This window comes from Trichophyton benhamiae (assembly GCF_000151125.1).
Source record: "Trichophyton benhamiae CBS 112371 chromosome Unknown Abenha-G-c-62g06.r1, whole genome shotgun sequence".
Taxonomy (NCBI): Eukaryota; Fungi; Ascomycota; class Eurotiomycetes; order Onygenales; family Arthrodermataceae; genus Trichophyton; species Trichophyton benhamiae.
This window is the reverse complement of record NW_003315090.1, coordinates 26,250-53,561: the sequence shown is the minus strand read 5'-3', so window position 1 is coordinate 53,561 and position 27,312 is coordinate 26,250. Positions and strand designations below refer to the sequence as shown.

The window sequence follows — 27,312 nt, the reverse complement described above, 5'->3', positions numbered from 1 at the left end:
TGTGGAGTAGATATGCATATTCTCTATGGTGGTCCCCTCGCCCTTCTTTGCTTCTGAACGCTGGAGATCAAAGTATTATTCTCTTGGCTCGAGAAACGCTTGAACCCTGGCTCAACTTCAGCGCTAAGATATTTCTCATACCTGGGCTTGATGTGCGTGGTTGGCTTCCACCGCATAGTTAATGATCTTATTACTGCAGTGCGTGGTTTCAACAATCCATGTTTCCTGTACGAATATAAGCATGATTGGAGTCTAGGAAAACTTCTTTTTATAGCCGGCGCTTAACACACTAATTTTAGCAACTGATTCCTGCCGAGAAGTTTAATTAAGGATTTCTATGACGAGTTTGGTATCAGATCCCAAATATTATTGGGTGCGTTGGAAGTCACGTTACGTTGCCAAGCCGCCATGCGAAGATAGAGCGCGTCTTGAAGTTATTTATTTTGATTTCTCCAGGCACCACCATCTTATCCACTCCTATAGCCCCAACTCTGTCACTGTAGACCTACCTTCAACTTGAATTTCTCTATACTGACGTCCGCAACATCTTCATTACCTGCCATGGCTGACGCAACTGAACCGGACTTTGCAACGTTACGCGCGATCGTTAAACGCAAAGTTGATGATCATGAAAAGCTCAAACCGCTTTTCAAGTACTTACGAGGGGCGCACGATGAAGAGAGCATCTACATTTCACAAGAAAAAATGGAACAATTCCGTATACGCTTGTCAAACATGGACCTAGATGAAGGTGGCCGTTTCTTTAAACCTATTACGATGTCGGAATTCAAATCCTGGAACTATGACGAGAGGCATGAGAGGGAGATCGACTGGGATTGTGAGAACTGGCGGATGCGAGATGCTGAAGCCATTTACCATAAGTGCTGGGACCTAATCAAGTCTGAAATACCAGAACATGCTCAAACTGAGGAAAAGATCCTCTTTTTGGATTATACCCCATGGCGCAGCGTCATGTAAGTCTCCATTTTGTTATATCACTGTGTGCTAGATTTCTTAATCTAATAGCTTGTATGAATAGAATTCCTCATACACGGATGGGGGGTAACTTTGCCAACTTCTTTCCCGACGAACGGACAGACTGGGTGGCCCAAACCGAACTTGATCTTTACGAGAGCCGCCCGTCTGATAGTCATGTCATCTCGTTTTCTACACATGGCCTTCGCCCTGATAAAAGCATGGAATCAAGGCTTGCTCGAAGTGAAATATTGGTGGCCCTTGATATAATGATGCAACGGATGCTATGGCTCCCACATATCACTAATCATATTTTTCCAGTATGCTTATCAATCCGCTCCAACTTTATCTTTTCTAACTGGTTTTAGGTGCTCATGATTTCCTGCTTTAACCGACAATTCCGTGCAAATGAAGTATACCTTGAAAATGGAACATTGCACTTCAACTGTACTCCGTTCATTAATTTGGAGACATTTGACCAGTATAAATATCAGCTGCTAGTCCGCTGGTCATTGGCCCAGCCAATTGGTACAACAACTACATATCCAAATTTACAGAAACTGCCAGATGGCTTTGAAAAATTCATAGCTCTGGGAGATGGCAAGCGGAAGATCAAGAAGCAGAACGCAAAGCCAACACCTAAACCGGCGGTAAAGAGACTAGAAGAACTCAAAAGGAAATAACCCAATATGGTTCCCCGCCATTTCTTGATTCATTTGATGCTTCTTGTCTACGAATATGGGTGGTGTTTTAATTATCCGGCATTTTCATTTTTATAGCCGAAATGAGCAGAACTCGGGGCCAAGCAATTGGGGTTATGTTTCGGTGCAATTCGTTTGGATACGTCTGTAATAATTTTTATACCCCTTTTCAGTATGGATGTTTTCCGAGTAGAACTATGGCGTCGGCAAGAATTCAGGAACCTTGAATTAATAGACTTAATGAGGCACATGATATAGAATCGTCGGGTCCGGTGGGTGCATCTGCGAAACGAAGCTCCGGGGGGTAAGCAGATCCCGTAAGATTCATGATAGTGTTTGGCTCAAAAGAGACCCACTGACGGACCCGTGGCGCAATGGTAGCGCAGCAGATTCCAGATCTGAAGGTTGTGCGTTCAATTCGCACCGGGTTCATCTTCAGAGCTGTTACCTTCTTGACTTCTCGTCCACTATTTTTTTCCCCTTCGATTTTTCTCTATCTATTTGTTTATTTTGTCGACTGTTTTTTTTTTTAATTTGGATTTTGGCCGAGGGGCAATTGATCACGTGAGCGGGCTGCTGATTAATATAGAGGGGTTCATCCGGCAATACTCGGCTTTTGGCGGGTGATTAGGGACTCGCTCGGCTCTTTCCTGCATCTGACGTCTGCCCGGGCCTAGAGAGGTGATTTCAATTAAAAGATGCTGATTGTGTACACTATCAAAGAAGCAGCGGAATAAAGGCAGATAAAAACTTAGCTACGAACGAGCAAACAACGACAATGTCCTCGTCCAACGTCAAGTTTCAGCTCTATACATACTTCCGGTCTTCATGTGCTGGCCGCCTCCGGATCGCCCTCAACCTGAAATCGACGCCCTATGAACCGATCTTCGTTAACCTGTTGAAAGGAGAGCAGCTCTCCGATGAACACAAAGAGATCAATCCTAACGCTACTGTGCCGGTTCTTTTATCCACACACCAGGAGAATGGCAAGAGCACAACATTTAAAGTCACCCAGTCTCTTGCGGCATTAGAGTATCTAGAAGAATCACTACCGAACACGCGTGCCCTCCTCCCACCGGTATCTAACCCCAAGGCTCGGGCTCAAGCGCGTGAATTGGCGCTGTTGATTGCAACAGATATTCAGCCCGTGACTAATCTTCGCGCTCAGAAGAAAGTGAAGCAGTTGGATGCCGATGCGACCAAGTGGGCACTGGAGTTTTCCGTTGCCGGATTCACGGCATTTGAGAAAACCGTTGTTCATTCTGCCGGGAAATTCTGTGTGGGAGACGAGATTACGCTAGCTGATGTGTGTTTGGTGCCTGCTGTGTGGTCTGCAGAGCGGGTGGGCTTGAAGCTTGCCGACTACCCAACTACCAAGAGGATCTATGACTTGATGTTGGAGGAAGCAGCCGTCAAGGAGGCATTCTGGCAAAACCAACCCGATACGCCCGAGGAATTGAGGATGAAGTAAAGTATTGCTCGCTATCGAACACTGTGCAGTTTCATTTTTCATATCAACTTCATATCTATACTTGAAGGAAAATTGCAGTTATAGTTTCGTTATACAAACACAGGAAGCAAACGCTTTAGTTGATAACGTGGGCAGGGAGAATGGTAGCAGTGCAGTTTCCAAACCCGACATAGCTTCCCTCTTCACCACACATGCCCTTGAGAGTAACCTCATCGCCGTCTTCAAGGAAGACACGCTCACTGCCATCGGACAACTTCATAGGCTGCTTTCCACCCTGAGTATTTTCGAGCAAACTTCCAAGTGTGCCAGTCTCCTTCCCAGAGATGGTTCCACTGCCAAGCAAATCACCAGTGTTCATGTTGCAACCGGTGACAGAGTGGTGGGTAAGCATTTGGGCAAAGGAGTAGAGTAAGTTCTTTGCATTAGTCTTGGCCACGGTCGAGGTGCAGCTGCTGTTTGCTGGTTTGAGATCAAATTGGAGTTGCATGTCGTACACGTTCTCCGCTCTCTTCTCACGAAGATAAGGCAGCAAATTATCGAGACCTTCGTCGGCAGCGAGACCAGTGGAACGGAAAGGCTCGAGGGCATCCATGAGGACAACCCAGGGGGTGATGGAGGTAGCAAAGTTCTTTGCGTTGAACGGGCCAAGAGGAACATACTCCCAGGCCTGGATGTCACGAGCAGACCAATCATTCATCAAGACAACACCAAACAGGTGATCTTCAGCCTGGTCAATGGGGATGGGCTCGCCTAGCTTGTTCCCCTTGCCAACAAAGACAGCCAATTCAAGCTCGATATCAAGTTTCTTGCAAGGGGAGAAGATTGGAACCTTGGGGGTGGCGGCTGGGTTAGCTAGGATCTGACCGTTTGGTCTGCGGACGGGCTGGCCAGAGACGATGACGGAGGAGGCACGACCGTGATATCCAACGGGGAGGTGTTTGTAGTTTGGCTGCAGGGCATTGTCAGGCCCGCGGAACAGAACTCCAACGTTAAAGGCATGGTTCAGGCCAGCATAGAAATCAGTGTAATCACCAATTTTCATGGGTAGATGGTTGGTGATATCCTTCAGCGGGACGAGAGCTTTTCCCTTGAGGTCCTCGTTGGTCTTGAGGATCTCTGGGTAAGGGGTAGAATCGCGGAAAATGTCCTGTAGGTAGCCCCTGACCTCACGGTGAACCGGTCTTCCCAGAGCGGCGAAGTCATTTAAAGTGGGCTTAGTGAAGACGTCGATGTGTGAAGAGAAAGAGGAAAGCTTGGAGAAACCACCAGCAGAGGAGAAGGCGAAGAGGTCCAGTGCATAGTCACCAATGGCAACAGCCGGTCGGGGGTCAGCCAGCGCCGCTGTTGAGATAATGCCAAAGGGAATGTTGGCCAGGGAAAATGGAGAATCCCGTGGAATCTGGAGCCACGATGCGTTCGACATCTTTCTAAACTGTGGTATGGATGACGGCGAGAAGCTGCGCAATTGACTGTGGAAGCGGGACGGTGAAGTTCGCAATGGTCGGAGCGGACAGAGAAGGAGCAGCAATAACACTTTCATACCACAAAGACGGAAGGAACGAACGGAAAAAAGAAAAAGAGGAAGGCAGTTTCCTTCTCCCGGCTCTTTCTTCTTTCGGGGGAGGGGCAGTTGGTGTTATTCAGCTTAGTCATCGCCTCTTGTTTGGTGTTTTTTGCCGGCGGGGTTGCGGATGGCCAAAGCTTTCTGGCGCCTGTTTGGTGCCAAGACGCCCTTCCATGTCTGCGGAACCTTCCCGCGCCGGCTAATTCCGGGTTCCGCTCGCTCGGGAGACTGGATGGGATAAGATGACGAGCGAGTAACACATTAGACGACCAACTTCTCTCGTTCGAGGCCGCTGACAAGGGCACATATAAACTCCTCGAAGAGCGTCGCGATATCTTGTCTTCTTCATCAGCAATTTGGGACATTCGGATCCCTGCATACGTTCAATTCTTCTCTCATCGCTAGTTAAACGGTCGGACAAACGCCACAATGCCCGTCACAGCCTTCTCCACGCCAGAAAAGTACACATACCAGAACGGCTTCGGCTCCTACCACGAGTGAGTGATCCCTATCTACTTAATTTTGTCATGATAAGTACAAGATGAATAAATGATTGCTGATTTGCAAAGAACCGAAGCCGTTAAGGGGGCCCTGCCAGTTGGCCAGAACTCTCCCCAAAAGCCTCCGTTTGGCCTCTACGCCGAGCAGTTATCCGGAACAGCCTTCACGGCTCCTCGACATGAGAACCTGCGAACATGGTTGTACAGGATAATCCCCGCAGCTTCTCACCGACCGTTTGAGGAGGTTGATGCCTCAACCTATCATACCAGCCTGAGCAAGGATGCCACTTCCCTCCGCCAGATCCCCAACCAGCTACGATGGAACCCCTTTGACCTTGATGAGAAAGTTGACTGGGTTCGTGGCCTGCACCTGGTCGCTGGTGCTGGTGATCCCGCTACGAAGCATGGGCTGGGTATTCTGCTCTTCGCCGCGGGCAAAGATATGGGAAAAGAAGCCTTCTACTCTGCAGATGGTGACTTCTTGATCGTCCCTCAGCACGGAGTATTAGACATCCAGACCGAGCTGGGCAGAATCCTTGTCCGTCCTAATGAGATCTGTGTTATTCCCCGAGGTGTCCGGTAGGCCAGACTAATTCTTTCCCGCATCCGGGAATATATGGTTGAACATGGACTGATATTTATGATCGTACATAGCTACCGCGTTACCCTCCCCGAAGGTCCTGTCCGAGGATACATCTGTGAGTTGTACCAGGGACACTACCAACTCCCCGAACTCGGCCCCATTGGATCCAATTGTCTGGCCAACCCCCGCGACTTCCAAGCTCCTGTCGCTTCCTTCGACGACGAAGAGGAGCCTAGCGAATACACCATCCTCAGCAAATTCAACAACACCCTCTTCCGCGCCACCCAGCCTCACACACCCTTTGATATCGTCGCCTGGCATGGCAACTACTATCCTTTCAAGTATGACCTAGGCCGATTTAACACTATCGGATCCATCTCCTACGACCACCCTGACCCCTCTATCTTCACTGTCCTCACTGGCCAATCTGACCACCCCGGCACCGCCATCGCGGACTTTGTCATCTTCCCCCCGCGCTGGCTGGTGCAGGAGGACACCTTCCGGCCCCCATGGTACCACCGAAATACGATGTCTGAATTTATGGGCTTGATCAGTGGAGACTACGATGCCAAAACGGCAGGAGGTTTCAAGCCGGCTGGTGCAAGCTTGCATAATGTCATGAGTGCCCATGGCCCGGATGCGGCCAGCCACGAAGGCGCTTCCAATGCCGAACTCACTCCAAAGAAGGTTGGCGAAGGCAGCATGGCCTTCATGTTCGAAAGGTGAGCTAACTTAAATACGTAGCTCCATTTTCCTCCGTTCTACTGCTCACGTCTTGACTAGTTGCTTGATGGTTGGCGTGTCTGAATGGGGTCTGAAGACCTGCCAGAAAGTCCAGGACGACTACAATGAGGAGAGTTGGACGCCACTGAAAAGATACTTCAAAAACCCAAACAAGAAGTAAGCTAAGAAGAATGGCTCAAGCGGTATATCACGGCTGTTCCAGTTATCCCTGACCTGTTTTCTGTATGATTGTTCGAAAGACCCTAGCTAGCACAATAATGACCAATACTCCATATCCGTTGAGACAACCAACATTTCAGTGGAGCCATGGATAGAACGACTTAAAAATATAATCTCATAACTTCGTTACATTCTTTTTTTACATCTAAAGTGATAGTAATCAAAATATTTACAACTGGCCCAGCCTGACTGGGGTTCATGCGGAGTGCAGTTGGTTCTAGCTGGCCACCTCATGTCCGGCTTTCATTCCATTTGGCAATCTCGGCTTGAATGGCATCTTTCACAATAGCACCGCACATCTTTGCGTATGGGTTGGTGCCGACAGCCATCTGCTTGGCTGCCTCATTGCCACACCGGCCACCGATCTGGAAATCATAGCTCGCAAGTTCCTCCAGGCGTTCATCTGAGACATCCTGAAGCTGTAGTGGTAGCAAGTTTCGTCGATGGTGTTCCTTCTCCTTCTCATCCTTCGACCGAGCTGCCTTGTAGAGTATGTATGCACGGTGGGTGTGGGCATTGGCCAGGATGCGAGAGTGGAAAGGCGAGATGGCATCCGAGGACGACGAAGGGGTCAATAGAGCAATTGTTTTGGCCAAATTATCAAACAGTTGGTTCGAAGGTGCCGGTGTGGTTTGAGGCCCGTCCGGCTGATTCTGGGAGCCAGTGTCGATCGACAGGCGTATAGCTTGTGCCAGATTTAGGTAAGCTGGCGCATAGTTAGGGTGTTCTTCGATAATCCCCGAAAGCTGCGCTATGGCCGTTTGAATTATCTCCGGTGTTAGGTTCTCGTTGGTGGTCTGCAGGGGTCGGAGAGCGTCCAACTCCCGTTTTTTTAGCGACTGGACGTCAGCATCTGCGATATTGGGGAGTTGAGGGAGAGTCGAGTCCGTTTTGATGCCGTTAGAAGGAGATGATTCAGCGTCGAACAGAGCCTGAAGCACAGCAGAGTCGTTTGATGTGAGTGACGGCTTTGCGGCCGCAATCGATTCTGGAGTTGGAGCCATCGTGTCGGGGGTGGTTAAAGTGTCCTGCTTGGTACTGCCTCGCTTTTGTTCTCACAAAGAAGACGACAGCCAGTCTGTGTCAAGTTGTCCAACAACTTCGGCGACGACAGGATCTGATATCTGATATCTGATATCTGATATCTGATATCCCTTCCGGTCGGCGTTGGCTAGGATGTTTTTCGCTGCTGGGGTCAAAAAGACCCGAAGCGTGACCAGGGTGCCAAGCGGAGGCTGTTTGATGACGTAAAATTTGAGACCGTTGAAATAGCCGACCCGGCAATGAATATTATTGGGTGAATGCGCCCCAGGTTCAAAATACCCGTAAACAGCCGGGCGACCGAAAATAGCCTGGCCCAGAAAGACTGCAACAGCCAGCGGAAAAAGCAAAGCGCAAAGAATGGACCATAGGAAGTTTAAGGCGGCTGCCCGCTATTTTATTATTGAGGCACAGGAGGAGGATCAAATTGCCTGGCCTGCAAGGAAGCCGAATCCCCGGGAAGAAACTGTGCGCAAGGGTCGCTGCTGACCATTGTGGCGTCTATGAGTCGGTTGTTGGTTTGGGGTTAAGGAACCGTACAAAAGACTGCTCGTTCGCACAGAGTTCATTCCTGATCTTATTCATTCCTTCTTTATTTCAGCGTATATGCGGGTGCAGTCGTCAAGGAAACAAAATCAATACTCTCACCACCAAATTTCGAACACCCATCAACATGGCTCCCGCTGCCGACATTCCCCAGGCTGCTGCTGCTGCTCCGGCCGACCTCTCCCAATACAAGGGCTATGATCACGTTCACTGGTATGTTGGAAACGCAAAGCAGGCTGCCACCTACTATGTGACACGTCTCGGCTTCAAGAAGATCGCCTACCGTGGTCTGGAAACCGGCCTTAAGACTATCGCCTCTCACGTTGTTTCCAACGGCTCCGTCACATTTGTCCTCACCTCACCGCTTCGATCGCTCGAGCAAGCCGCTCGTTACCCTGCCGAGGAGAAGGCCTACCTTGAGGAGATCCACGCCCATCTTGAGAAGCACGGCGACGGTGTCAAGGACGTTGCTTTCGAAGTCGACTCCGTTGAGGCCGTTTTCGATGCCGCTGTGAAAAACGGTGCTAAGGTTGTCTCTGAGGTAAAGACTTCTGAGGACGAGAATGGTCAGATCAAGTATGCCACTATCCAGACCTATGGTGAGACCACACATACCCTGATCGAGCGAAAGGCATACAAGGGCCTTTTCCTGCCTGGATATCGTGATGAGACCGCCACCCCAGACCCAATCACCCAGTTCCTTCCGGAAGTCAAGCTCGAGCGGATCGACCACTGTGTCGGAAATCAGGATTGGAATGAGATGGAGAAGGTCTGTGACTAGTAAGTCTTCCCTTTCTCATGCTCTTTGCTAGAGTTTGTGAAATTAGAGAATTGACACATCGTAATAGTTACGAGAAGGTGCTCGGATTCCACCGTTTCTGGTCTGTCGATGACAAGGATATCTGCACGTATGTATCAGACTCTACCCTGTACACCTTATCCAAAAAACAGCTAACACATGAATAGTGAATTCTCTGCCCTCAAGAGTATCGTTATGTCTTCCCCCAACGACATCGTCAAAATGCCCATCAACGAGCCGGCCAAGGGCAAGAAGCAGTCCCAGATCGAAGAATACGTCGACTTCTATAGCGGTGCTGGTGTTCAGCACATCGCTCTCCGAACCGAAAACATCATCGACACCATCACACAGCTCAAGGCCCGTGGTCTTGAGTTCATCAAGGTCCCAGAGACGTACTATGACGACATGCGCATGCGTTTGAAGAAGCAGGGTATGGTTCTTGAGGAGGACTTCGAAGCCCTCAAGAAGCTTGACATCCTCATTGACTTTGACGAGGGTGGCTATCTCCTCCAACTCTTCACCAAAGTATGTTTTTCCCGTAATAATTTCCCATGCATGTGTATGCACACGTTGCTAACTCTCCGTCAGCATCTCATGGACCGTCCTACCGTCTTTATCGAAATCATCCAGCGACGCAACTTCTCCGGATTCGGTGCTGGCAACTTCCGTGCTCTCTTCGAGGCCATAGAACGCGAGCAGGCTCTCAGAGGAAACCTGATATAGATATGGGAAAAGCGAAATTTCCTTGTCACGAGTCTTCTACTTCTCTTTTCTTCTTCCGTCTCGATTGTTTCAATAATGACCCTGATGCCAGCTGCCATGTCATGTATAATTCTAGTTATATATATCTTCTGTTCGGAATGCATTAGCAGTTAATAGAGCAGGAGACATTCAACCATTCGTCAAGACAATATGCCTGTATTCCCGTAGTAGCCTCCGAAATATTAAAAGTGTTGTCCTCCCTGTATTGCGCCTCGAAGCAAAGTTCATTTTCGCTCAAACGCTTTAAAATCTCCACGAAGAGAAATAAAAGCAGCTATCTTCAGATATGTAGCTACTAAAGAGTTTGACTCGACTGACACTTAACGTCAGGTGGTTCGTTCTTGACGTCTCTCTTTCCGTTTTTGGCTCCAAGAAAAACTCCGACCTCGGCGGGCTCACAAGTGATGACTAATCAACGGAATAATAAAATCCCGTAGACGAGTGATTACCTAATCATATAAGGTTTATCGCAGCAAAGTCCAATCAGGAGAGCTTTATTTCGTGCCTGAAGACGAGAAGTTGCTGTTAAAGAACTTGAAGCAGTCGAAGCAGTTGAAGAAATTGAAGAAACCCAAGAGCCGACAGTCGCGTGAGCTTCCTGGTCATATCTCTAGTAAGCGGTCTGCCCAAAAACGATGCCGCCCGCTACTCCTGGGCGGTCAATATTGAGGCAGTCGCTATCACTCTCACGACTCCCACGAGAGTTCTTCACTTGTCGGCAATGTCTACAGCGGCCTCAGCCGGCGAGAACTGCACGGCAATGGATAGGGACAAGTCAATTTAGAGACACTTCGAAATACACCTCTGGCTTGCTAGCTGCGTTTCGAGCCCAGCCTTCCAAACCAGTGGTTCCAAGGTCATTTTTCACAACGGCAGCTACTCCAGCAGTAGGAGAGGCTGTTTCTAAGTCAAGGTTTCCTGATATCAGCTCCAAGGGAGTTGCATACTGGCTGCTGGCGAGCGCAGCAAGTGTCTTTGGCATTGTTGTGTTTGGCGGCCTAACTCGTCTTACCGAGTCTGGGTATGCTGATCCCGAGGCTCCGACACCTGGTGTTGTGTTTCAACTGCTGACATCTGTATAGACTTAGTATAACAGAATGGAGACCTGTAACGGGCTCTATACCACCACTGAACGAAGATGATTGGGAATCCGAGTTTGCCAAATATAGGGCATCACCAGAGTTCAAGCTTCTCAATCCCAACATGACTCTCCAAGAGTTCAAGTCGATATATTATATGGAATGGATACACCGTATATGGGGCCGTTTCGTTGGCCTTTCTTTCGTTATTCCTGCCGCTTACTTTGTTGCCACAAAACGGGTCTCAAAGCCCATGAGCCTTCGTCTTGCTGGCATTGCTGGTCTTATTGGCTTCCAGGGCTTCCTGGGTTGGTGGATGGTCAAGTCTGGATTGAAAGATGACCTGTTCGCGCCAGGTAGCCATCCTCGCGTCAGTCAATACCGGTTGACTGCACATCTTGGGGCTGCCTTTATTTGCTATGTTGCCATGTTGTGGAACGGATTGGCTATTCTACGCTCCCATCGCCTCCTCGCGGACCCAGTCAAGGGCTTAGAAGTCCTTCAGGCGCTGAAAAATCCTAAACTAGCCGTCTTCCGTCGCTCTGTTGCCGGACTCGCATTGCTTGTGTTTATCACCGCCATGTCAGGTGGGCTCGTCGCAGGCCTCGACGCTGGTTTGATCTATAACGAAATCCCATGGATGGGCAACGGTCTAACTCCTCCGAAGGAAGAGCTATTCGATGAGTTCTACTCTAGAAAAGAAGACCGATCCGATCTATGGTGGAGAAATATGCTTGAGAACCCATCCTTTGTACAACTTGACCATCGAATCCTGGCCATGACTACCTTCACCTCCGTCATGGCGCTCTGGGCGTACAGCCGTATGCCCGCCATGAAAAGACTTCTCCCTCGCGCAGCAAAAAAAGGTATTCATGGAGTTGTAGGGTTCACCGCACTTCAGCTGACCCTAGGAATCAGCACGCTCCTCTACCTTGTTCCAATACACTTAGCATCTGCCCACCAAGCAGGCAGCCTGTTCCTCCTCACCTGGGTTATGGTCTTGGGCAGCCGCATATGGCATCCTTCTCGCACGGCAAGGCTCCTTCAGCAGGCTGTTAAAGCTAAGCCGCTATCTTCGACCTCACATGCTGCTTCTCCTCTTGCAAAGAAAGGTTAATGCCTGCAAGGCCTACCATTTTAATTCTTCTCCCCTCTGTATTAACATTAACTAACTATATAATAAAATGTACTATCTCCGCTAAAATTGGCAATTTGGAAGAAGGTGAAATTATTCTGGTATTATCTCGATGCTTCTCTCTAACTAGTAGTAGCTGTGTGGTTGTTCAAATTAATTCACTTTGAGCAGCAGCTAAGTGTAAAATCCTTGCAAACAGTACCAAATCAACCAGGATTGAGAGCGAATAGTCATCAATAAAAGCAGCAAGAAGTAAAATAGAATGAAAACCAAACAACCACGTCGGAAACTAAAAGAATTTGACTCCAAATGATGCTTAGTCGTATGCTGCTATGCGAGCTATTATGATAGTGATGGCCGAGGTTATGGTTAATAGCAAACACAAGAGCATCATCACTGAGCTAAATGAAATGCAGGTGCAATAACTAGTTAGTTAGAAATCCAGATGTTTGTGGGCCCTGAACAACCCAACTTGTTAATCACCATAAATGCCCAGGAATAACATCCAAATTTCCACGGTCTATGACCCTTCTTGATTGTTTTCCGTTATTCATTATCAAAGCTCCCATGCCCTGCCATGGGCTTTCAATATTCTTTTCTCTGCCTCATGTCGCCCCCGCTCTGAGGTTTCAGTTTTTTTGGTTTCTCCATCTCCAGGGAGAATATCTCTCAGGCCAAATGGAACCTCGCGCTGGTGAAGTGGCATCCGTGGATGACGGGCTGCTGACGGGTTGCTTACTGGCCTAGGCTGATCGATATCCATGGGATCAGGCCTAGGTATCAATTCTGACACTGGCACAGCGGGAGGAGCAACGTACTCAATCAGATCCAAGGGTTGGACCAAGATTCGTCGTTTTGGGGCTTGCACAATACCACGCATATGCTCCGGAACTGGTGACGGGGATCGGAAGTAAAGCGAAATAGGAACGGGACGTACGACGGTAGTCGCACCTATAGTTCGAATTTGGGTAGGAACCGGAGTGGAGGGAGGTGGTTGAGAGGCAGCAGCAACAGTGCTGGGTTCAGGAGCAGGATCTTGCTTAGGAGCTGGAGACGAATGTTGAGATGGAGTTAAAATCCAGCTACGAGCCGGCGGGTCAAACTTACGGGTAGCTGGCACAGGGGTTTTTGGGCCCTCATTTCTCTCCCTGGACTGCTTCTGGTCCTTTTCCCGTTCTTTGAGAGCCTGCTCTGCAGCGATGAGAAGCCAGTTCATCCGGGTCTGAGCCTTGGGGTTGAGGCCTTTGAATACTCGTTTTTGATACGCTCTGCCATCTGCGATAAGGACATCCTCGTTTTCTGGGTCTATATCCGTGGCATCGTCATCTTCTTTTTCATTTTCTTCATCACCTCGATACCCACAGTCCTCCTCAAGTGCGCCGAGAGAAGTCAGGGAGGATGAGCTCGACAGATTATCAGCAATCGCTTGGCGAGTATTTTCAGGAGTTCGGGGCGCTTTACTACAGCCGGCTGTGGCTTGTCTTGGAAGATTGTTGCGGGAACTGGCTGGCTTAACACTGGCCGGGCCACTGGAAGTTGAAATCTTGAAACTACCCAGACCTCTTTGGAGTACCTCCCTGGAATCACCTGCAGCCATCGGAAGCTGGCCAGGAGAACCATTTGCACTCACGGTTGAAGATATGGAAACGACGGAAGGGTTCCAATGTCCTTCAATATCTGGGTTCGGACGCGTCGATGTAGAAGCTATATCCTTTGCAGCAGCTTTACCCTTGTCAGGAGGAGTATCCTTTGCTCCATTATTGACATTTTTCCCTTTCTTTCGAGGTTTTTTCTGTGGCAGTTCATCATCTGAGCTGCGGTAAATGGTCCCGGTGAATTTTCTGACGCTGCCATGGGCACCATTCCCACCCCTGGCATTCCAACAGGGGGTGCATATCTGCCACCCACAATCAATACAGCGCTGCAAGGTGGACTTGTTATGCTTATTGCAGACATCACACTTCGCAGTGTGGATTTTTATTGGTTTGAAAATTGTATGGGGCCCCTGAGAGCTTCCAGCTGGTGCGGCTGCAAAGGAAGAAGGGCTACCATGCTGAGTGTGCATTGGTTGTTGAGCTGGTTGCCCCTGGGGTGGTCCTGGTCCTGGAATTCCCTGAGCAGATGCAGGATTAGTGTCCTGAGGAGACGGGCTTGAAGATATCTCAATCACCTCGACTTGCTTGCCGTTGACGGTGATATGTGGGACGTTTGTATTTATCTTGGGAGGCTGAGGCCGAAATGGATTGGTATCGGAGCTAGAAGTCCTCTCAGGAGTCGCGAGACCCTGTCCACTTGTCGGAAACATGATAGCCGTCCAACTTCGCGCTATAGAAGGTGTTCAAGCTTGTTTGATATCAAGGTACTTTTGGTCGAAGAGCAAAAGAGGTAAAACTGGTCAAAAGATGATGTGCCAGGAGCTTCATCTAATGTGTAACAGTTTGATGTCCAGAAAGCAAACAGAGGACCTGTAGAGAAGAATGATGACTTGTTATACCAGGGAGGACTTTGCATGGACTAGTGGGGAAGTTGGTGGTTAAGCGAGGAAGAACTTGGAGGCTTTGCAGAGAAAGAAAAAGATAACCAAAAGCTCTCACTACGGTTTCTTCCGTTAACTTTGGTATTGAATAGGACATTCACTAGTAGAGTGAGTCAGGTTCAAAGGAAGAGGAACACAGTAATGGGCACTTCCGTAGTGACATTTCTGCAGTCACTTTGTTAGGATAGAGTCTGATAATGGTGCTATATGTGAAGTGAATATTCACATATAATATAGGCTTGAGCTTATAGCAAGATATCTCCTTCGTTATTTTACTTATGACGGGATCCTTATGGTATCAAGAGATTGGTAGGTAAAGTCCCCTGCCATCTGAAGTAACCACGTCTATGAGAGTATGTAGGAGGGCTCCTATATCAAACTAATCTGAGCTCCATTAAGACTTGAAAGGGTGGAGAGAACGGCGAATACTCGAAGACTCCAGGTTGAGAGAATAATGCTTTTTGTATTTCATACGACTCAGGGGTGAGATGTTCCTAATCCTAACTCGTTAATTGTTCATGAATCTGGAAGAGCATTTAAGATCGCAGGTACAGGGACAAAGATGGCCTAATTTATTTATGGGCTAAGGCGTAGAAGTTAGACTCGTTCAGAGAGGATAAGTTATCAGTTTGGGAAATATGCTTGGGGAGAACAGTAAGGTGACTTACGAATGCCCTCAACAGGGGTAGGCTCAACACCAACAACCTCCGCCGCGAGATGGTCCTTGTCCTTTACAGCAGTCTTGTCCTCCTTCATGAATGGGAAAGCTAGAACCTCCTTGATACTGTAGTTGTCAGTCAAGAACATCACCAGTCTATCAATACCCATACCCCATCCACCAGTGGGTGGAAGACCATATTCCAAACTGGTACAGAAATTCTCATCTATCATTTGTGCTTCATCGTCACCCTGTTCCTTCTGCCTGGCCTGCTCCTCAAAGCGTAGTCTTTGGTCGAAAGGATCGTTCAACTCGGTGTAAGCGTTAACTATTTCCTTCTTGCAGACAAAAGCTTCAAATCTCTCACACAGACCCGGATGATCACGGTGATACTTGGCCAGTGGAGACATCATTTGTGGATGTCCGATAATGAACGATGGGTTGATACACTTCTCTTCAATGAATTCACCAACAAGCTTGTCAAGCATTCGGGCATTGGTGAGCGGTGGGGTGCATTCGACGTTGACTTTCTTCAGGACCTTCTTCAAAAACTCATTGGTCTCCTCAGTGTGAAGTTGATCGCCTGGGGGAAACTTTTCGCCAGTGGCTTCTTCAAGAGCCGGAATCATTTCAATTTTCTTCCATGGGGCCTTCCAGTTGACGTTATACTGCTCGCCGCTCTGGGTATGGAATACAGTTTCGTAGCCACCAGTAACATGCTTGACAAGGCCAGAGACAAGATCTTCGGTGACATTCATGAGGTCATATACATCGGCATATGCCCAATAGAACTCACAAGTGGTAAACTCCGGGTTATGAGTAAGGTCGATACCTTCATTTCTGAACTGACGACCCATCTCGTACACACGCTCAAGGCCTCCAACAATCAACATCTTGAGGTACAACTCGGGGGCAATTCGCATGAATAGGTTCATGTTGAGTTCGTTGTGGTGGGTAATGAAAGGCTTAGCGGTAGCACCGCCAGCAATAGCATTCATCATTGGAGTTTCAACCTCAACGAAATCACGCTCATCAAAGTATCGTCTGATATAGCTGACAATCTTGGAGCGAGTAACAAAGACATTTCTTGAAGAGTCATTCATGATCAAATCTAGATATCTCTGTCTGAATCGCTGCTCCTGGTCCTTCAGGCCGTAATGCTCTGAAGGGATCTGATGGAGGCATGGCGACAGAAGGATGACCTGGCGAGCAAAGATCGAGAGCTCACCATCGTCCCGGTTCTTTGGGTTAGTGCGTCCAGGGAACCCAACGATACCAACGATATCTCCTCTTCGTAGCTGTTCATGCTGGGCTTCGAAAGGCACATCACCGGTGGCCTCTTGGGCCTGACACGCGACTTGCACCTTCACGCCCTCTGCACGGAGGTCGTAGAAGATAAGTTTGGCTCCCGAAGAACGCTTCGTATATATCCTTCCGGCAATGCGCACTTCCTTCTCGGGCTTCTGCTCTCCCTTCTTCAGCGAATCGAATTCCTTGAGGAACTGGCGGAGGTCATCCGTGACCTGGAATTTGTGGGGGTATGGGTTGGGCTCCTTGGTCTGCCGAAGCTGGTTGATTTTGGTACTTCGGATCTCGAAATATTGCTGCCCAAAGACACGATTAGAATCGCTCACTCCGTGCAATGTAGTGCATCGCAGTGTTGAATAGAACCACTTACGTTGGGCGTGAGTTGGGATTCATCTTCTTCCTTGTTCTTCTTCTTGCCCTCTGCAGGTGCCGCAGCGGCAGCAGCGGCAGCCTTCTCGGCCTTCTTTTCCTCTAGAGCACGCTGCTTCTGTCTTCTCTTCAATTCCGACTTGGACACTCTCTCGCCGGTGATTTCGTCAAGCTGGAGGTTTGCGACAGAAGCCCCCGCCTGGTCAACGGCAGCTTGGTCAGCCATAGTTCTGTAGCAGTTCGTCCTGTGTTTTTTTCCGAGTGTATCAGAATTTCTCGAGCATGAACTACTGATTCCAGGAAGCGACCCTGGAGTTCCTATTTATCGTGTAGATAATTAATGAGTCAAAGACGCGCAAATGGCGGGGAGTTGGAAGTTGTTACTCTTTTTTCTTTTTCTGAATTTTTTTATTTTTTTATTTTTTTATTTTTGCACACAAAAAGTTTCATGTCCCACATTTGTTAACTAGTTAGTCAAACAATCGCTCTACTCCCGATGAGATATCTGTATGATGATAGTCATTAGACAAGAGGCCAGGGATAGCTTGCAAGAGAATAGCTGTATTTGATGAGTGGTCCAGGTAACTACATTCTATATCTCTGCGAACATCCGTCGCAAGGGCCAATTCAGACACAGACTATCAAAACCACAACCCATGCCTTCTTTCAAACACATTCAATATTCAATTGAGGACACAGGTGCCACATAGACTCTGTTTCTATTGAAGGCTCGATCCCAAAGTTTCTTTTGAGCCAGGTAGCCATGAGAGTCGGCGATTAAGAATTGGAGTCGTAGAAGAAAAGGGGCTCCGGGGTTTTTTCGGCGACCTTCAACCATTCCTGAGCTTTATCGAGCTTCTCCTTTTCCTTCAGAAGATGAATTCTTCTCAACTGTCTTTCTCGGTCCTCGGCCATTAATTCCGTGCAACGCTCGGAAGCTAGGTTTCTTTTCGTTAGCGGTGGAATTATCACATTTGGTAGACGCGTTCATACCATTCTCATTCAGAATTCCGAGCTTCTGCTCGATCTCCCCTCTCAACTCATCCCTACAACGCATGAAGAGCTTAATATGGATACCCTGGCACGTAGTGTCCACAAAGCGAGACGATGCAATATCGTAATAAGCGCGAGATGCCTGTTGTGTTTAGGTTATTTAGGTCAATCCCGATACTGAGAAGAGAGCATAATGGGTTAATATCCTTACACTCATTATTTCCAACTCCTTTGCAAATTCGTCAGGACCGAGTTCCTTTTCTGTTACCTTGCTTAGGTCTGTTCGCGAGGATCTACCCGTGGTTTGCTGCTGCTGTGCGTCAATGAGCTTGGTATACTGTGAGACCCTTGCTTCATATCGTTTATGGAAGAAGTATCCATAGGCCTCCTCTTGACCACGTCGGAATAAATCATTCGCCATTGTAAAAGGCTTCAAACATTCAATGTTGAAAACTGATTCCGCCTGCTGGAAATGTTCGATGCGGATGGATTCGAGGAATCCCATAATGATGACCTTCAGCTCTTCAAACAGGGCTGTTTGCTCATACTGGCCAAAAACATAACGCATCTCATTCAATAGCACCCCAGCCATCAATCTATATGTAACCAGAAGGAAAGTTTTCATCGGATCCTCCCAGTGAGAAACACTTATTCTATTTAGTGCCTCAACAGCATGGGGGTTCCCTAAGCCAGGAACGCCGGACGCGTACGTGTCAGCATTGATGTTTCGGACCTCGGGGAGCGTAAAGGATTTTGCGGGCTCTTTCAACGTCACAGCTTAGCAATTTGTGATTACCGACCAGCTTTTTTATCAACTTACTAGGGAAGTGGTCAAAATGACCATGAACTTTGAATTCCGACACATCAGGTGTTGAACCATTGGAAAGATCTCCAACTTTCATTTTCTTAAGGTCACCTGTACCGTTTGTTTGAGGGGTATTTTTCCGCTTCTGGGCCTTTGAGCTTGAAGCAGAAGCGTCCCCCTTGCTTTCAGGGATAAATTCGGATGGGGTATTCAGTTTCAGCCCTGGTCTGGAGGCAGTGAGGTACTGCTGGAATTCAGAGGCGATAATACCCCATTGCTTCAGGAAAGGGTACTGGGCTGAACCTCCATCGACATGCATTTGAACATTATTCATGAAAGAATTAAGCTTCTGGCATAAGATGTACGATACGTTCGCTGACGGCGGATTGGGCAACTTAGCAAGTGCCTGATCGACATATTGAGCTTGAATGTTGATCTGGTTGATTATTCTGGGCAAAGAGTCCTGAATTAATCTCAGAAGTAACTTTGATAAAGCCGTCTGTAGACGACGAGTACCAAATCTGTCATTGTATTCAGCCAATTCTGTTGTCCATGGGGGTTTGAGAAGAAGTAGCCTTCATCTGCACGAGCTGTGGCATGATCAATCCTCGGATCAGGGTTGTTTTGAACCACGAAGTAGCCATGGCCAGTTGCAAATTTTTCACCACGCAGTATCTCGCGCCACTGATCATACTCATTTCCAGTCTTGAGCTCAACACGATCAGGTTTGGTGAGAACTCCAACAGTACGGTCCCTAGCCCCCGAGATGTCGCGGATGATACGGGCAGCGCTAGAATTGGTAGCATCATCAGTCATGGGCAAAGCAAGAAGGATAATGCAGTTTTGTGCTTTGATGTATTCCTTCACGAGGTTCTCTACCAGCCCAACTAGGTAACGTTCTTCATCGAGTTCGGCAACGTTGATCACTCCAGGCAAATCGTAGAAGGAAAGATTGGGAAATCCTGGTGCAGAGATGTCAAGCCGGACTACATTTGGAGAGAACTTGACCTGACTGTAAGTGCTATCGGTCTCCTGATCTTCTCCAGGAATGAAGTCGGTGTGGCTGCGCCCCGGGTTAAGTGTGGCCAGCTGAGCCCATTTAAGGTGCTCCTGGAGGAGAGTCTTGTCGGTCAGAGTCGCGAAATAAAGCTCTTCCGGGTCTTGTTCAATCCAAGGACCTAATGGCCGAGCGTTCGTAGCTCTTTGAGTTCTTCCAGCCGCATCGTACATGTACTTCTTCATCAGAAGAAGCCGGCACGTCCAAGGCCCGTCACTCTCGGACAAGTTTATTTCAAGCGGGCATCGCGTACAGCATCCTGCACTCCTTGGGACTTTGATCTCACTCATGCCCTCAATGAGTGAACTTTTCCCAACGCTTTGATCGCCAACGACTACAATCTTTGGTAAGGGTAGGGTATGGTTTTCGATCCCTAAATGTCTAAGGTCTTGGATCTTCTTGACCATTTCTCTCATATTCTGAGAGAGAAAGTCAATAGATGCATTTTTTTCTTCAATTCCCACGGTGCCTGTAATATCAATCGTAATCATTAGCCCAACACAGGAAAAACGGCAAATAGCAAAGACAAAGCCTTACTGGGAGACGAGTGTATTTCGGATGCCATCTTCTACACACTCTTGGTTGGCTTGTATCCGCGCCCGGCAAATGATGAGCATGCAAGGGTTTCAGGGCGGATGAAAATAGAATGATTGCTATAGTTACAGGAAGGCTGCAAGTAGCTGTGGCCGCAAAACCAAATTTCAAGTGTGTATGTGTGGGAGAAAAGAGATGGAAAGAAAGTAAAGTTGGAAGAAGAGGCACTGTTTTAATAACAAACAGCAGGGGCAGGAAAATAGAATTATGTAAGGCAAGAGTTGGTATAAGTGTTCCTGGAAGATAGCTTTACAAAGAAATAGAAGCAGTCTGCTGCTTCAGTCAACAGGACAAATCAGCAACACAAAAAAAGGCAAAGAATGCTCCAGCAGCAGCCACCCTGCTGCTGGCTTCATAGGGCAAACATTCTGCATTCCATGTGTCCATGCTTTATGTGCCAAAGAGTAATGAAAAGGGCATATGTTAAAAATCCAATGATTCTTTATGGCGTAAGATGTCCGCAATGAATAACTACCACCTAGTTAAGAGAGCTTGACTAGTTAACTAGGTAATCAGGCTGTTGCCAATGAATCATCTCATACTGGGTATAACTGAACAATGACTGGCAAGAGAGAGTAACTAGTTAATTGACCACGTACAAGGCGCTGTTACTATCGATGTTGTTCTTCCATCTTATCTGCATCTTATCTCCTTTTTTATGCTCTAACCTTAAAGCGACGTCAAAGAAAAAAGGACCACGTGGTGTCACGGGAGCCGGTGGTTCACCGCCCAGGGCAGAACACCGAAAGAGGAATAGCTCCCTCCTGGGCTGGCGCTTCGACCTCTTCTCGACGTGTTTGTGTCTTTGGTGGTAGATTTGGGATCCCAAAGTCGAACTGTTTGCTTGACCTAGCTGCCGCAAATAGAGATATAGAGTGAGGAGGACAGAGTACATTGAGTCTGTTCGGTGATATTTTAGAGGAATGCTAGCAGTGCCTTCTGCATCTTCAAACATGGCGTCTACAAAGGCCGTTATCTTGGTAATTACCTGCCCGCATCCTTACTATAACAAACCCCCTCCTCCCCCTTTTATATTCATTCTTATAGATCACAACTAACGCGTTTATGTGATGTTACTTACAGGTTGGTGGACCATCTAGAGGAACTAGATTCAGGCCTCTTTCACTGGATATGCCCAAAGTGCGTTCTCTCAGCTGCCCGCCAGGCTTAGTTTGTTCCAGCAGCTGTTGAGACGCTAACAACTGTTGTAGCCCCTATTTGAAGTTGCCGGTCACCCTATCATACTACACTGCCTGAAGGCTGTTGCCAAAGTCCCTGGCATCCGCGAAGTCATTCTCGTTGGATACTACGATGAGACCGTGTTCCGAGACTTCATCAAGTCAGCCAGTGTAGAGTTCCCCCAGTTCCGCATCCAATACCTCCGCGAATACCAGGCCCTCGGCACTGCTGGAGGTCTCTACCACTTCCGAGATGCCATTCTCAAGGGTCGCCCTGAGCGCTTCTTCGTCCTTAACGCCGATGTCTGCTGCTCCTTCCCACTAGGTGAGATGCTCAAGCTCTTCGAAGAGAAGGATGCAGAGGCTGTCATCCTTGGTACCCGCGTCAGCGACGACGCTGCCACCAATTTCGGCTGCATTGTCTCCGACACCCACACGAAGAGAGTCCTTCACTACGTCGAGAAGCCAGAGTCACACATTTCGAACCTGATAAACTGCGGTGTCTACCTCTTTGCTACCGAGTGCATCTTCCCTTCCATCCGCAGTGCTATCAAACGCCGCACCGCCCGCCCTCGTCTACTCTCATATCCATCATCCGAAAATCTTGAATCTTCTTATGTAGCCCAGGACGATTCCGCTGAAATGCCTGAGGTCCTACGTCTCGAGCAGGATATCCTTCCTGACCTCGCAGACAGCAACCGTTTCTTTGTCCATGAAACCAAGGACTTTTGGCGCCAGATCAAGACCGCAGGCTCCGCTGTTCCAGCTAATGCTCTCTACCTCCAAAAGGCCTTCCAGTCTGGCTCTGAAGAGCTCGCTGCCCCCTCCGCCTCCATTGTTCCACCAGTTTACATTCACCCCTCCGCCACTGTTGATCCTACCGCCAAGCTTGGACCAAATGTCTCCATCGGTGCACGAGCCGTTGTTGGCCCAGGCGTCCGTATCAAGGAGTCCATTGTCCTTGAAGACGCTGAAATCAAGCACGATGCATGTATTTTGTACTCCATCATTGGTTGGAGTAGCCGCGTCGGTGCATGGGCTCGAGTCGAAGGCACCCCCACCCCAGCTGGTAGTCACTCTACGACCATCATCAAAAATGGTGTCAAGGTCCAAAACATCACTATCCTTGGCAAGGAGTGTGGTGTTGGCGATGAAGTTCGTGTTCAGAACTGCGTTTGCTTGCCCTTCAAAGAGCTCAAACGGGTATGTTTCTCAGCCTCCTTCGTTGAATTGCCTCAGTCTAACTTTCTCCGCAGGATGTTGCAAATGAAGTCATCATGTAGACTTCTCATAAGTACATCATGTCTTATGTCCTTTTTATCCCGTTAAAAATTTTCTTAAAATAGTGACGAAAAAAGAATGTCGAATGTGTGATTCCACTAACGACCTGGCTCGGTTTTTGAAGTGTTAGCTTTTCTGTCTTACGTCCGCGATGCGATGCTGAATAAATGATATACCACGAAATCGAAATATTATCTGTGATCTCGTAACTTTACATAGCATTGGATTTCTGGATTTGTTGATCGTAACACATGCCACGCCAATTCTCCAATTGCCATTGGGCTAGTGCTAAAACATCAACTGTCATGACCTATCTTTCTCAAAAGCTGCTACGTAGGAGCTGATTTTTCGGCTCTTACCAGCAATATATGCTTTCAAGATAGCACAGTGGTGAGTCGAACACCTGAGTCATTATGCCATGATTGGCACAAGATGATTCAGGTATGACAGGATATTCGGCTAGTAGATACGTGGACGCTATAACTAGGGCGTTTTTAAAGTTGTAATTGTTCTCGAAGGCAAAAAGTTATCATTATTGGCTCATAACTGTTATAATAAATCTACACAAAGGGTGTGGTGCCTGGGAAATGAAGTATGCACGGAACGTAGACGGTCATTTTAAAATATTCATTGAATAGATCAACCTATTGGCAGCGGTTCCAGTATCAATTTCCCAATCCAGTCAATATGTGCATTCTTAATGGAGGTTAGCTATGGTACCCAGACAGTAAGAGAACTAAATTTAAAACATACAGATTCAAGAACTTATTTTGGCGGCTGAGCGCAGAGAGTAAGGGTGATATCGGCATCTCTTTGGCAGGCAGAAGTAAACTTCTGGCCGGTTGGTGGGACACCGTTGGGCCACCAGATGTCGGGGCAGTCGGGGTTGGAAGTAGAAACCAGCAAGCCGCTGGTTCCGGCAAAGGCATCACCGAAGACATCGGAGAGATCATAAAATGTGTTTGTGTCCGTCAGGGTGTAGGCAAAGATGGTTTGGGGAGAACCGTTGTAGATGCCATCCTTAACACGAGTGATCTTGAGAGCGATACCTCCGCTAACTGGGTCGTATCTGAATTGTTCAGAGTATGTGTGTCCGGGAGTGATGGTCTGCTGGGGACCAACGGAGCCACCAACGGACCAGAGGTATGCGTTGTTATCACAGTGGTTCTCGACGATGGCGTGTCCAACAGCAGCAGTGAATGGGGTAATGGCCGCGATGGCAGTGAGAGCAATGGCTTTGAACTGCATTTTGAAGGAGATGTTTGGTAAAGGCTTGGAGAAAGATGTTATGGTTGCTTGGATGTGAGAAGTAGGAGCTGATAATGGAGATAATGGGCTGATCATAGGGAATTGGACAGCGTATTTATACCTTTACTGAGCAATTCCATGGGAAGAGTGTATGGCAGTTGATGTCTTAGATTGCTTCTGGACTCCTCGACAATCCATGAGCTATACGAACTTGAGGCATGAGGGCCACTGCCACAGATCCACTGGTACCATTGGCTTAAAGCAGCCCTCATCTGAATCATGATAAGCCTAATATCGATGTTAACCTTTACTCTAGCGCAGTGAGGGTTTCTTTCTTTTTGACTCTCAGGGTATGAAAGAGGGGGTATAATTCCATTGCATAGCCGACTGGCAGGCAACTCCATGCTTCCGACCAATAAACAAGGATCAAATCATAATTGTGCCAGAGAAGACATTCATAATAGTAACAGAAGCACATATTACTCCACAGTTAAGTAATATGTCTGAGTAAGTTTATTATCAGCATACCGATGCACACTGGATTCCGCGAATGTACAGGAATAGGATTGGAGCTGAATATCAACCGTTGGAGAGGTTTCAGATCCAAGGTACGCTTAGTGGCTGCAAGAGCATCTGCTTAAACGGGGCCGAGCGAAGCAGATAACCAAGGTAACATTCATTCAATACTACCTCGTTCTTCGCAGCATGCATAACTTCTGGTTGTTCAAGCAGTATGTTTCGTCTTGCCTTTCCGCCAATGGATATATTTGTTTTGTAAAGAAACATGCAAAACTCCACTCTAAATGTCCATAGTGGTACGTTGTTCAGAGCACCTGTTGGACAACTATGTCTTCGAGATCCAGTGACCAAAATGCAACCAACAGACAATGGAGTCCATATCTAAGGTAACCAGTGAAAGCAGTTCAGGCCAGCGTTGCGGCGTAGCGATCTGATATCCACTAGTGAACCAGCCGGTGGAGCCCGTTGTAAGACATCACAGGAGAGGAAGAAGAATATGGCCAGGTGTAATATGTGTCTGGACTTTGTCTGCGGCAAAGTCGGATAGAAGTCGATGTTGGCTTTCTGCTGGGATGTCGATCATCCATCGCGGGTCCAAAGGCAACCACCGCCAAGCAGGTTAACAATCACCAGCACTTACATCTGGGAACTGGGGAGAAAATGTCTTAAAATACGAAATCCTTGAACAATTGGCATAGTTAGTTAATCATCGTAGCATTCCTGCATCGCTAGTCAAAACTTTGGCGTTTCGCCCACCAGCAGGGAGAAACCATGGAACTCTGCCAGGCCCTGGGGACTAGCTGGTTAAGGTAGCTCGGGCGGTTTCTATTATTAGCTGGCCTCGGCGATCCATTGTGGGGATTTTTGGTCCATCCCATCGTTAGGAGCTTCCCCGGGTTTCCTTGAGGTTGATATGAAGAAGACTTGTCTCTGAGATGGAAATCGATCTGACCAGCAGAAGCGAGCTTGCAGAGGCCGTGTCTCTCGGGCGGCCGGGGGGCAGGGCCTTGGTGCCTTGTCAGTTGGGAGTCAAATCCCGTCCCCGATGCAGAGTTATCTAAATAGCTTCTTACCAGGATGCAGAATGAGAGCAGTGAAGTCTCTTTTCGTCTTTTCCTTCTCCATTTTTATCCTTCGTCCGCCTGTCCGCCCTGTCCGTCCGCCATGCGACTAGCATGGATGTTGTTGGTTGGCGTCGCTTTAGCGTTGTCGCTTCGTGTTCGTGGAGATGACGTCAGAGCGCAGCTCGAGGTTGAGGCTCCGCCTCGTCTCTCTCCCTCTCTCGTTTTCTCCTGCAGAGCTAGCAGTTGAAGACCTCAATCCGGCAGATGGAGCGCAACTGTAAATGAACGGTTTACTGTGAGATACGTGCAAATGGCGGATGCTGGCCACCCATACCCGTCCAAGTCCGAGATGTCTTCCTCTTCGCCACCTGCCTACGAGGATGTAGCAGGCGAGGGCTCTCAGTCTTCAGCCCCAAGGCCACAGCAGAGATCCAGCGGTGCAGTGACACTGACTATACATGGCAAGGAAATATATTCTTCTGCCAGTCAGGGTGGCCAGCCAGTCTACAGCTTAACTCATGCTCTGGATGGCCACGAGTTGAATCAGTACGGAGTTTTGTTGACACGTATTGAAGATCGGGCAGTCTCATCTACTTCTTCTCGAGGCACGCCAACTACCAAGGCTGTCAAGCGGGATGTTTTTGCTCTTCGTGATGCGCCAGTCCTTCACATAGGGCATGCTCGTTACGAGATTGATGGCCGAAGGTACTTGTCAGATAAAAGGGGTCGCATGAGCAGGTCATCCTTTGGAGTCGGATCAGGGTGGACCGCCTGGGGTAAAGGACTGCCGTCATTCTATCTTCAGAGATCAGAGAGTGGTAATGCTGCTCAAGTTGGTGAGACTACCGACTCATCCTTTTATGAATGGCGTGAAAAAGAGAATGGCCCCTTGATAGCCATGGAGACACGGAGGCGTTGGGATATGGAGAATAAAGTGGAGATATCGCCCCCTCGACTAGAATTGATGAAAAGTTGGGATGATTTCGACAGGGAATACTTGGATTTTATGATTGCCGCATGGTGTATGCACAACTGGAGAGAGGCCAAAGATATCATCAAGGAACCCATCACATGGGATGAGTGTGAGTTGTGTTGACATTACCAACAGTAGTATGGATTCTTCTATGCTAACCCGTATAATAGTCAAAGAGCAAGCCCGAGTCACTGCTTCAAAGCGAAAACAGGTCTTAACTGGTGGAGGTCGCTCGACTGCCTTTGGACTTGCTGGATTTGCAACATAATATGTGGCATCCCAACTGTTGTCCCATATTTGTTTTTATATTATGTAACTCAATGCTTCGACTTTACTAGATACCCATGCATCCTGCCGTGCTGCTCTGGTTTGAAACTAGGGCCTCCGGGGCAGAAAGCTTCAATCTTTGTACATATTTATCACGTAACTATTGTGATGCGCCTGCTTGTCTTTTGATTGATCAATATCGTGATTTGGTTTAAGAGTCAGCAATTATATTATTAAGTGGAAGTTTTCATAAGAACTTTACCTAAGTGAAGAAGATGTTCCAGAGTAAGCGCCGTGCTGATAAAAAAGAAGTCTAAAAAGGAAATTATTAAAATATGAGCCA

At 48.0% G+C, this 27,312-nt stretch overlaps 13 protein-coding genes and 1 non-coding gene across 14 annotated transcripts; 8 read left to right on the top strand and 6 right to left on the bottom strand.

Moving 5' to 3' along the window:
• Positions 1-561: 561 nt before the first annotated feature.
• Positions 562-1,658, top strand: ARB_01944 (uncharacterized protein; the record flags this gene model as incomplete). Its single annotated transcript, XM_003011670.1, has 3 exons — positions 562-974; positions 1,040-1,295; positions 1,344-1,658. The coding sequence occupies 3 exons, from the start codon at positions 562-564 to the stop codon at positions 1,656-1,658; spliced, it is 984 nt and encodes a 327-aa protein (XP_003011716.1).
• A 378-nt stretch (positions 1,659-2,036) lies between these two features.
• On the top strand, positions 2,037-2,108 carry ARB_01943. The gene has a single exon. It is a non-coding gene; the product is annotated as a tRNA-Trp (tRNA).
• Positions 2,109-2,454: 346 nt separating this feature from the next.
• Positions 2,455-3,147, top strand: ARB_01942 (uncharacterized protein; the record flags this gene model as incomplete). The annotated part of the gene is made up of 1 exon (XM_003011669.1): positions 2,455-3,147. The coding sequence occupies one exon, from the start codon at positions 2,455-2,457 to the stop codon at positions 3,145-3,147; it is 693 nt and encodes a 230-aa protein (XP_003011715.1).
• Positions 3,148-3,262: 115 nt separating this feature from the next.
• ARB_01941 (fumarylacetoacetate hydrolase family protein) lies at positions 3,263-5,076 on the bottom strand (the record flags this gene model as incomplete). Its single annotated transcript, XM_003011668.1, has 2 exons — positions 3,263-4,546; positions 4,690-5,076. 2 exons carry the CDS (start codon positions 5,074-5,076, stop codon positions 3,263-3,265), a joined length of 1,671 nt encoding a protein of 556 aa, XP_003011714.1.
• Positions 5,077-5,260: 184 nt separating this feature from the next.
• On the top strand, positions 5,261-6,698 carry ARB_01940 (homogentisate 1,2-dioxygenase, putative; the record flags this gene model as incomplete). Its single annotated transcript, XM_003011667.1, has 3 exons — positions 5,261-5,790; positions 5,866-6,516; positions 6,539-6,698. The coding sequence occupies 3 exons, from the start codon at positions 5,261-5,263 to the stop codon at positions 6,696-6,698; spliced, it is 1,341 nt and encodes a 446-aa protein (XP_003011713.1).
• A 289-nt stretch (positions 6,699-6,987) lies between these two features.
• On the bottom strand, positions 6,988-7,761 carry ARB_01939 (uncharacterized protein; the record flags this gene model as incomplete). The annotated part of the gene is made up of 1 exon (XM_003011666.1): positions 6,988-7,761. One exon carries the CDS (start codon positions 7,759-7,761, stop codon positions 6,988-6,990), a length of 774 nt encoding a protein of 257 aa, XP_003011712.1.
• Positions 7,762-8,471: 710 nt separating this feature from the next.
• ARB_01938 (uncharacterized protein) lies at positions 8,472-9,866 on the top strand (the record flags this gene model as incomplete). Its single annotated transcript, XM_003011665.1, has 3 exons — positions 8,472-9,124; positions 9,193-9,252; positions 9,311-9,866. 3 exons carry the CDS (start codon positions 8,472-8,474, stop codon positions 9,864-9,866), a joined length of 1,269 nt encoding a protein of 422 aa, XP_003011711.1.
• A 674-nt stretch (positions 9,867-10,540) lies between these two features.
• Positions 10,541-12,101, top strand: ARB_01937 (uncharacterized protein; the record flags this gene model as incomplete). Its single annotated transcript, XM_003011664.1, has 2 exons — positions 10,541-10,926; positions 10,988-12,101. 2 exons carry the CDS (start codon positions 10,541-10,543, stop codon positions 12,099-12,101), a joined length of 1,500 nt encoding a protein of 499 aa, XP_003011710.1.
• A 574-nt stretch (positions 12,102-12,675) lies between these two features.
• ARB_01936 (uncharacterized protein) lies at positions 12,676-14,424 on the bottom strand (the record flags this gene model as incomplete). Its single annotated transcript, XM_003011663.1, has 1 exon — positions 12,676-14,424. The coding sequence occupies one exon, from the start codon at positions 14,422-14,424 to the stop codon at positions 12,676-12,678; it is 1,749 nt and encodes a 582-aa protein (XP_003011709.1).
• Positions 14,425-15,279: 855 nt separating this feature from the next.
• ARB_01935 (uncharacterized protein) lies at positions 15,280-17,216 on the bottom strand (the record flags this gene model as incomplete). Its single annotated transcript, XM_003011662.1, has 2 exons — positions 15,280-16,917; positions 16,992-17,216. The coding sequence occupies 2 exons, from the start codon at positions 17,214-17,216 to the stop codon at positions 15,280-15,282; spliced, it is 1,863 nt and encodes a 620-aa protein (XP_003011708.1).
• Positions 17,217-18,143: 927 nt separating this feature from the next.
• Positions 18,144-20,336, bottom strand: ARB_01934 (dynamin GTPase, putative; the record flags this gene model as incomplete). Its single annotated transcript, XM_003011661.1, has 3 exons — positions 18,144-18,667; positions 18,804-19,251; positions 19,305-20,336. The coding sequence occupies 3 exons, from the start codon at positions 20,334-20,336 to the stop codon at positions 18,144-18,146; spliced, it is 2,004 nt and encodes a 667-aa protein (XP_003011707.1).
• A 1,026-nt stretch (positions 20,337-21,362) lies between these two features.
• ARB_01933 (uncharacterized protein) lies at positions 21,363-22,900 on the top strand (the record flags this gene model as incomplete). Its single annotated transcript, XM_003011660.1, has 4 exons — positions 21,363-21,419; positions 21,523-21,579; positions 21,651-22,820; positions 22,874-22,900. 4 exons carry the CDS (start codon positions 21,363-21,365, stop codon positions 22,898-22,900), a joined length of 1,311 nt encoding a protein of 436 aa, XP_003011706.1.
• Positions 22,901-23,663: 763 nt separating this feature from the next.
• Positions 23,664-24,242, bottom strand: ARB_01932 (GPI anchored cell wall protein, putative; the record flags this gene model as incomplete). The annotated part of the gene is made up of 1 exon (XM_003011659.1): positions 23,664-24,242. The coding sequence occupies one exon, from the start codon at positions 24,240-24,242 to the stop codon at positions 23,664-23,666; it is 579 nt and encodes a 192-aa protein (XP_003011705.1).
• A 1,797-nt stretch (positions 24,243-26,039) lies between these two features.
• ARB_01931 (uncharacterized protein) lies at positions 26,040-26,970 on the top strand (the record flags this gene model as incomplete). Its single annotated transcript, XM_003011658.1, has 2 exons — positions 26,040-26,811; positions 26,873-26,970. 2 exons carry the CDS (start codon positions 26,040-26,042, stop codon positions 26,968-26,970), a joined length of 870 nt encoding a protein of 289 aa, XP_003011704.1.
• Positions 26,971-27,312: the final 342 nt, after the last annotated feature.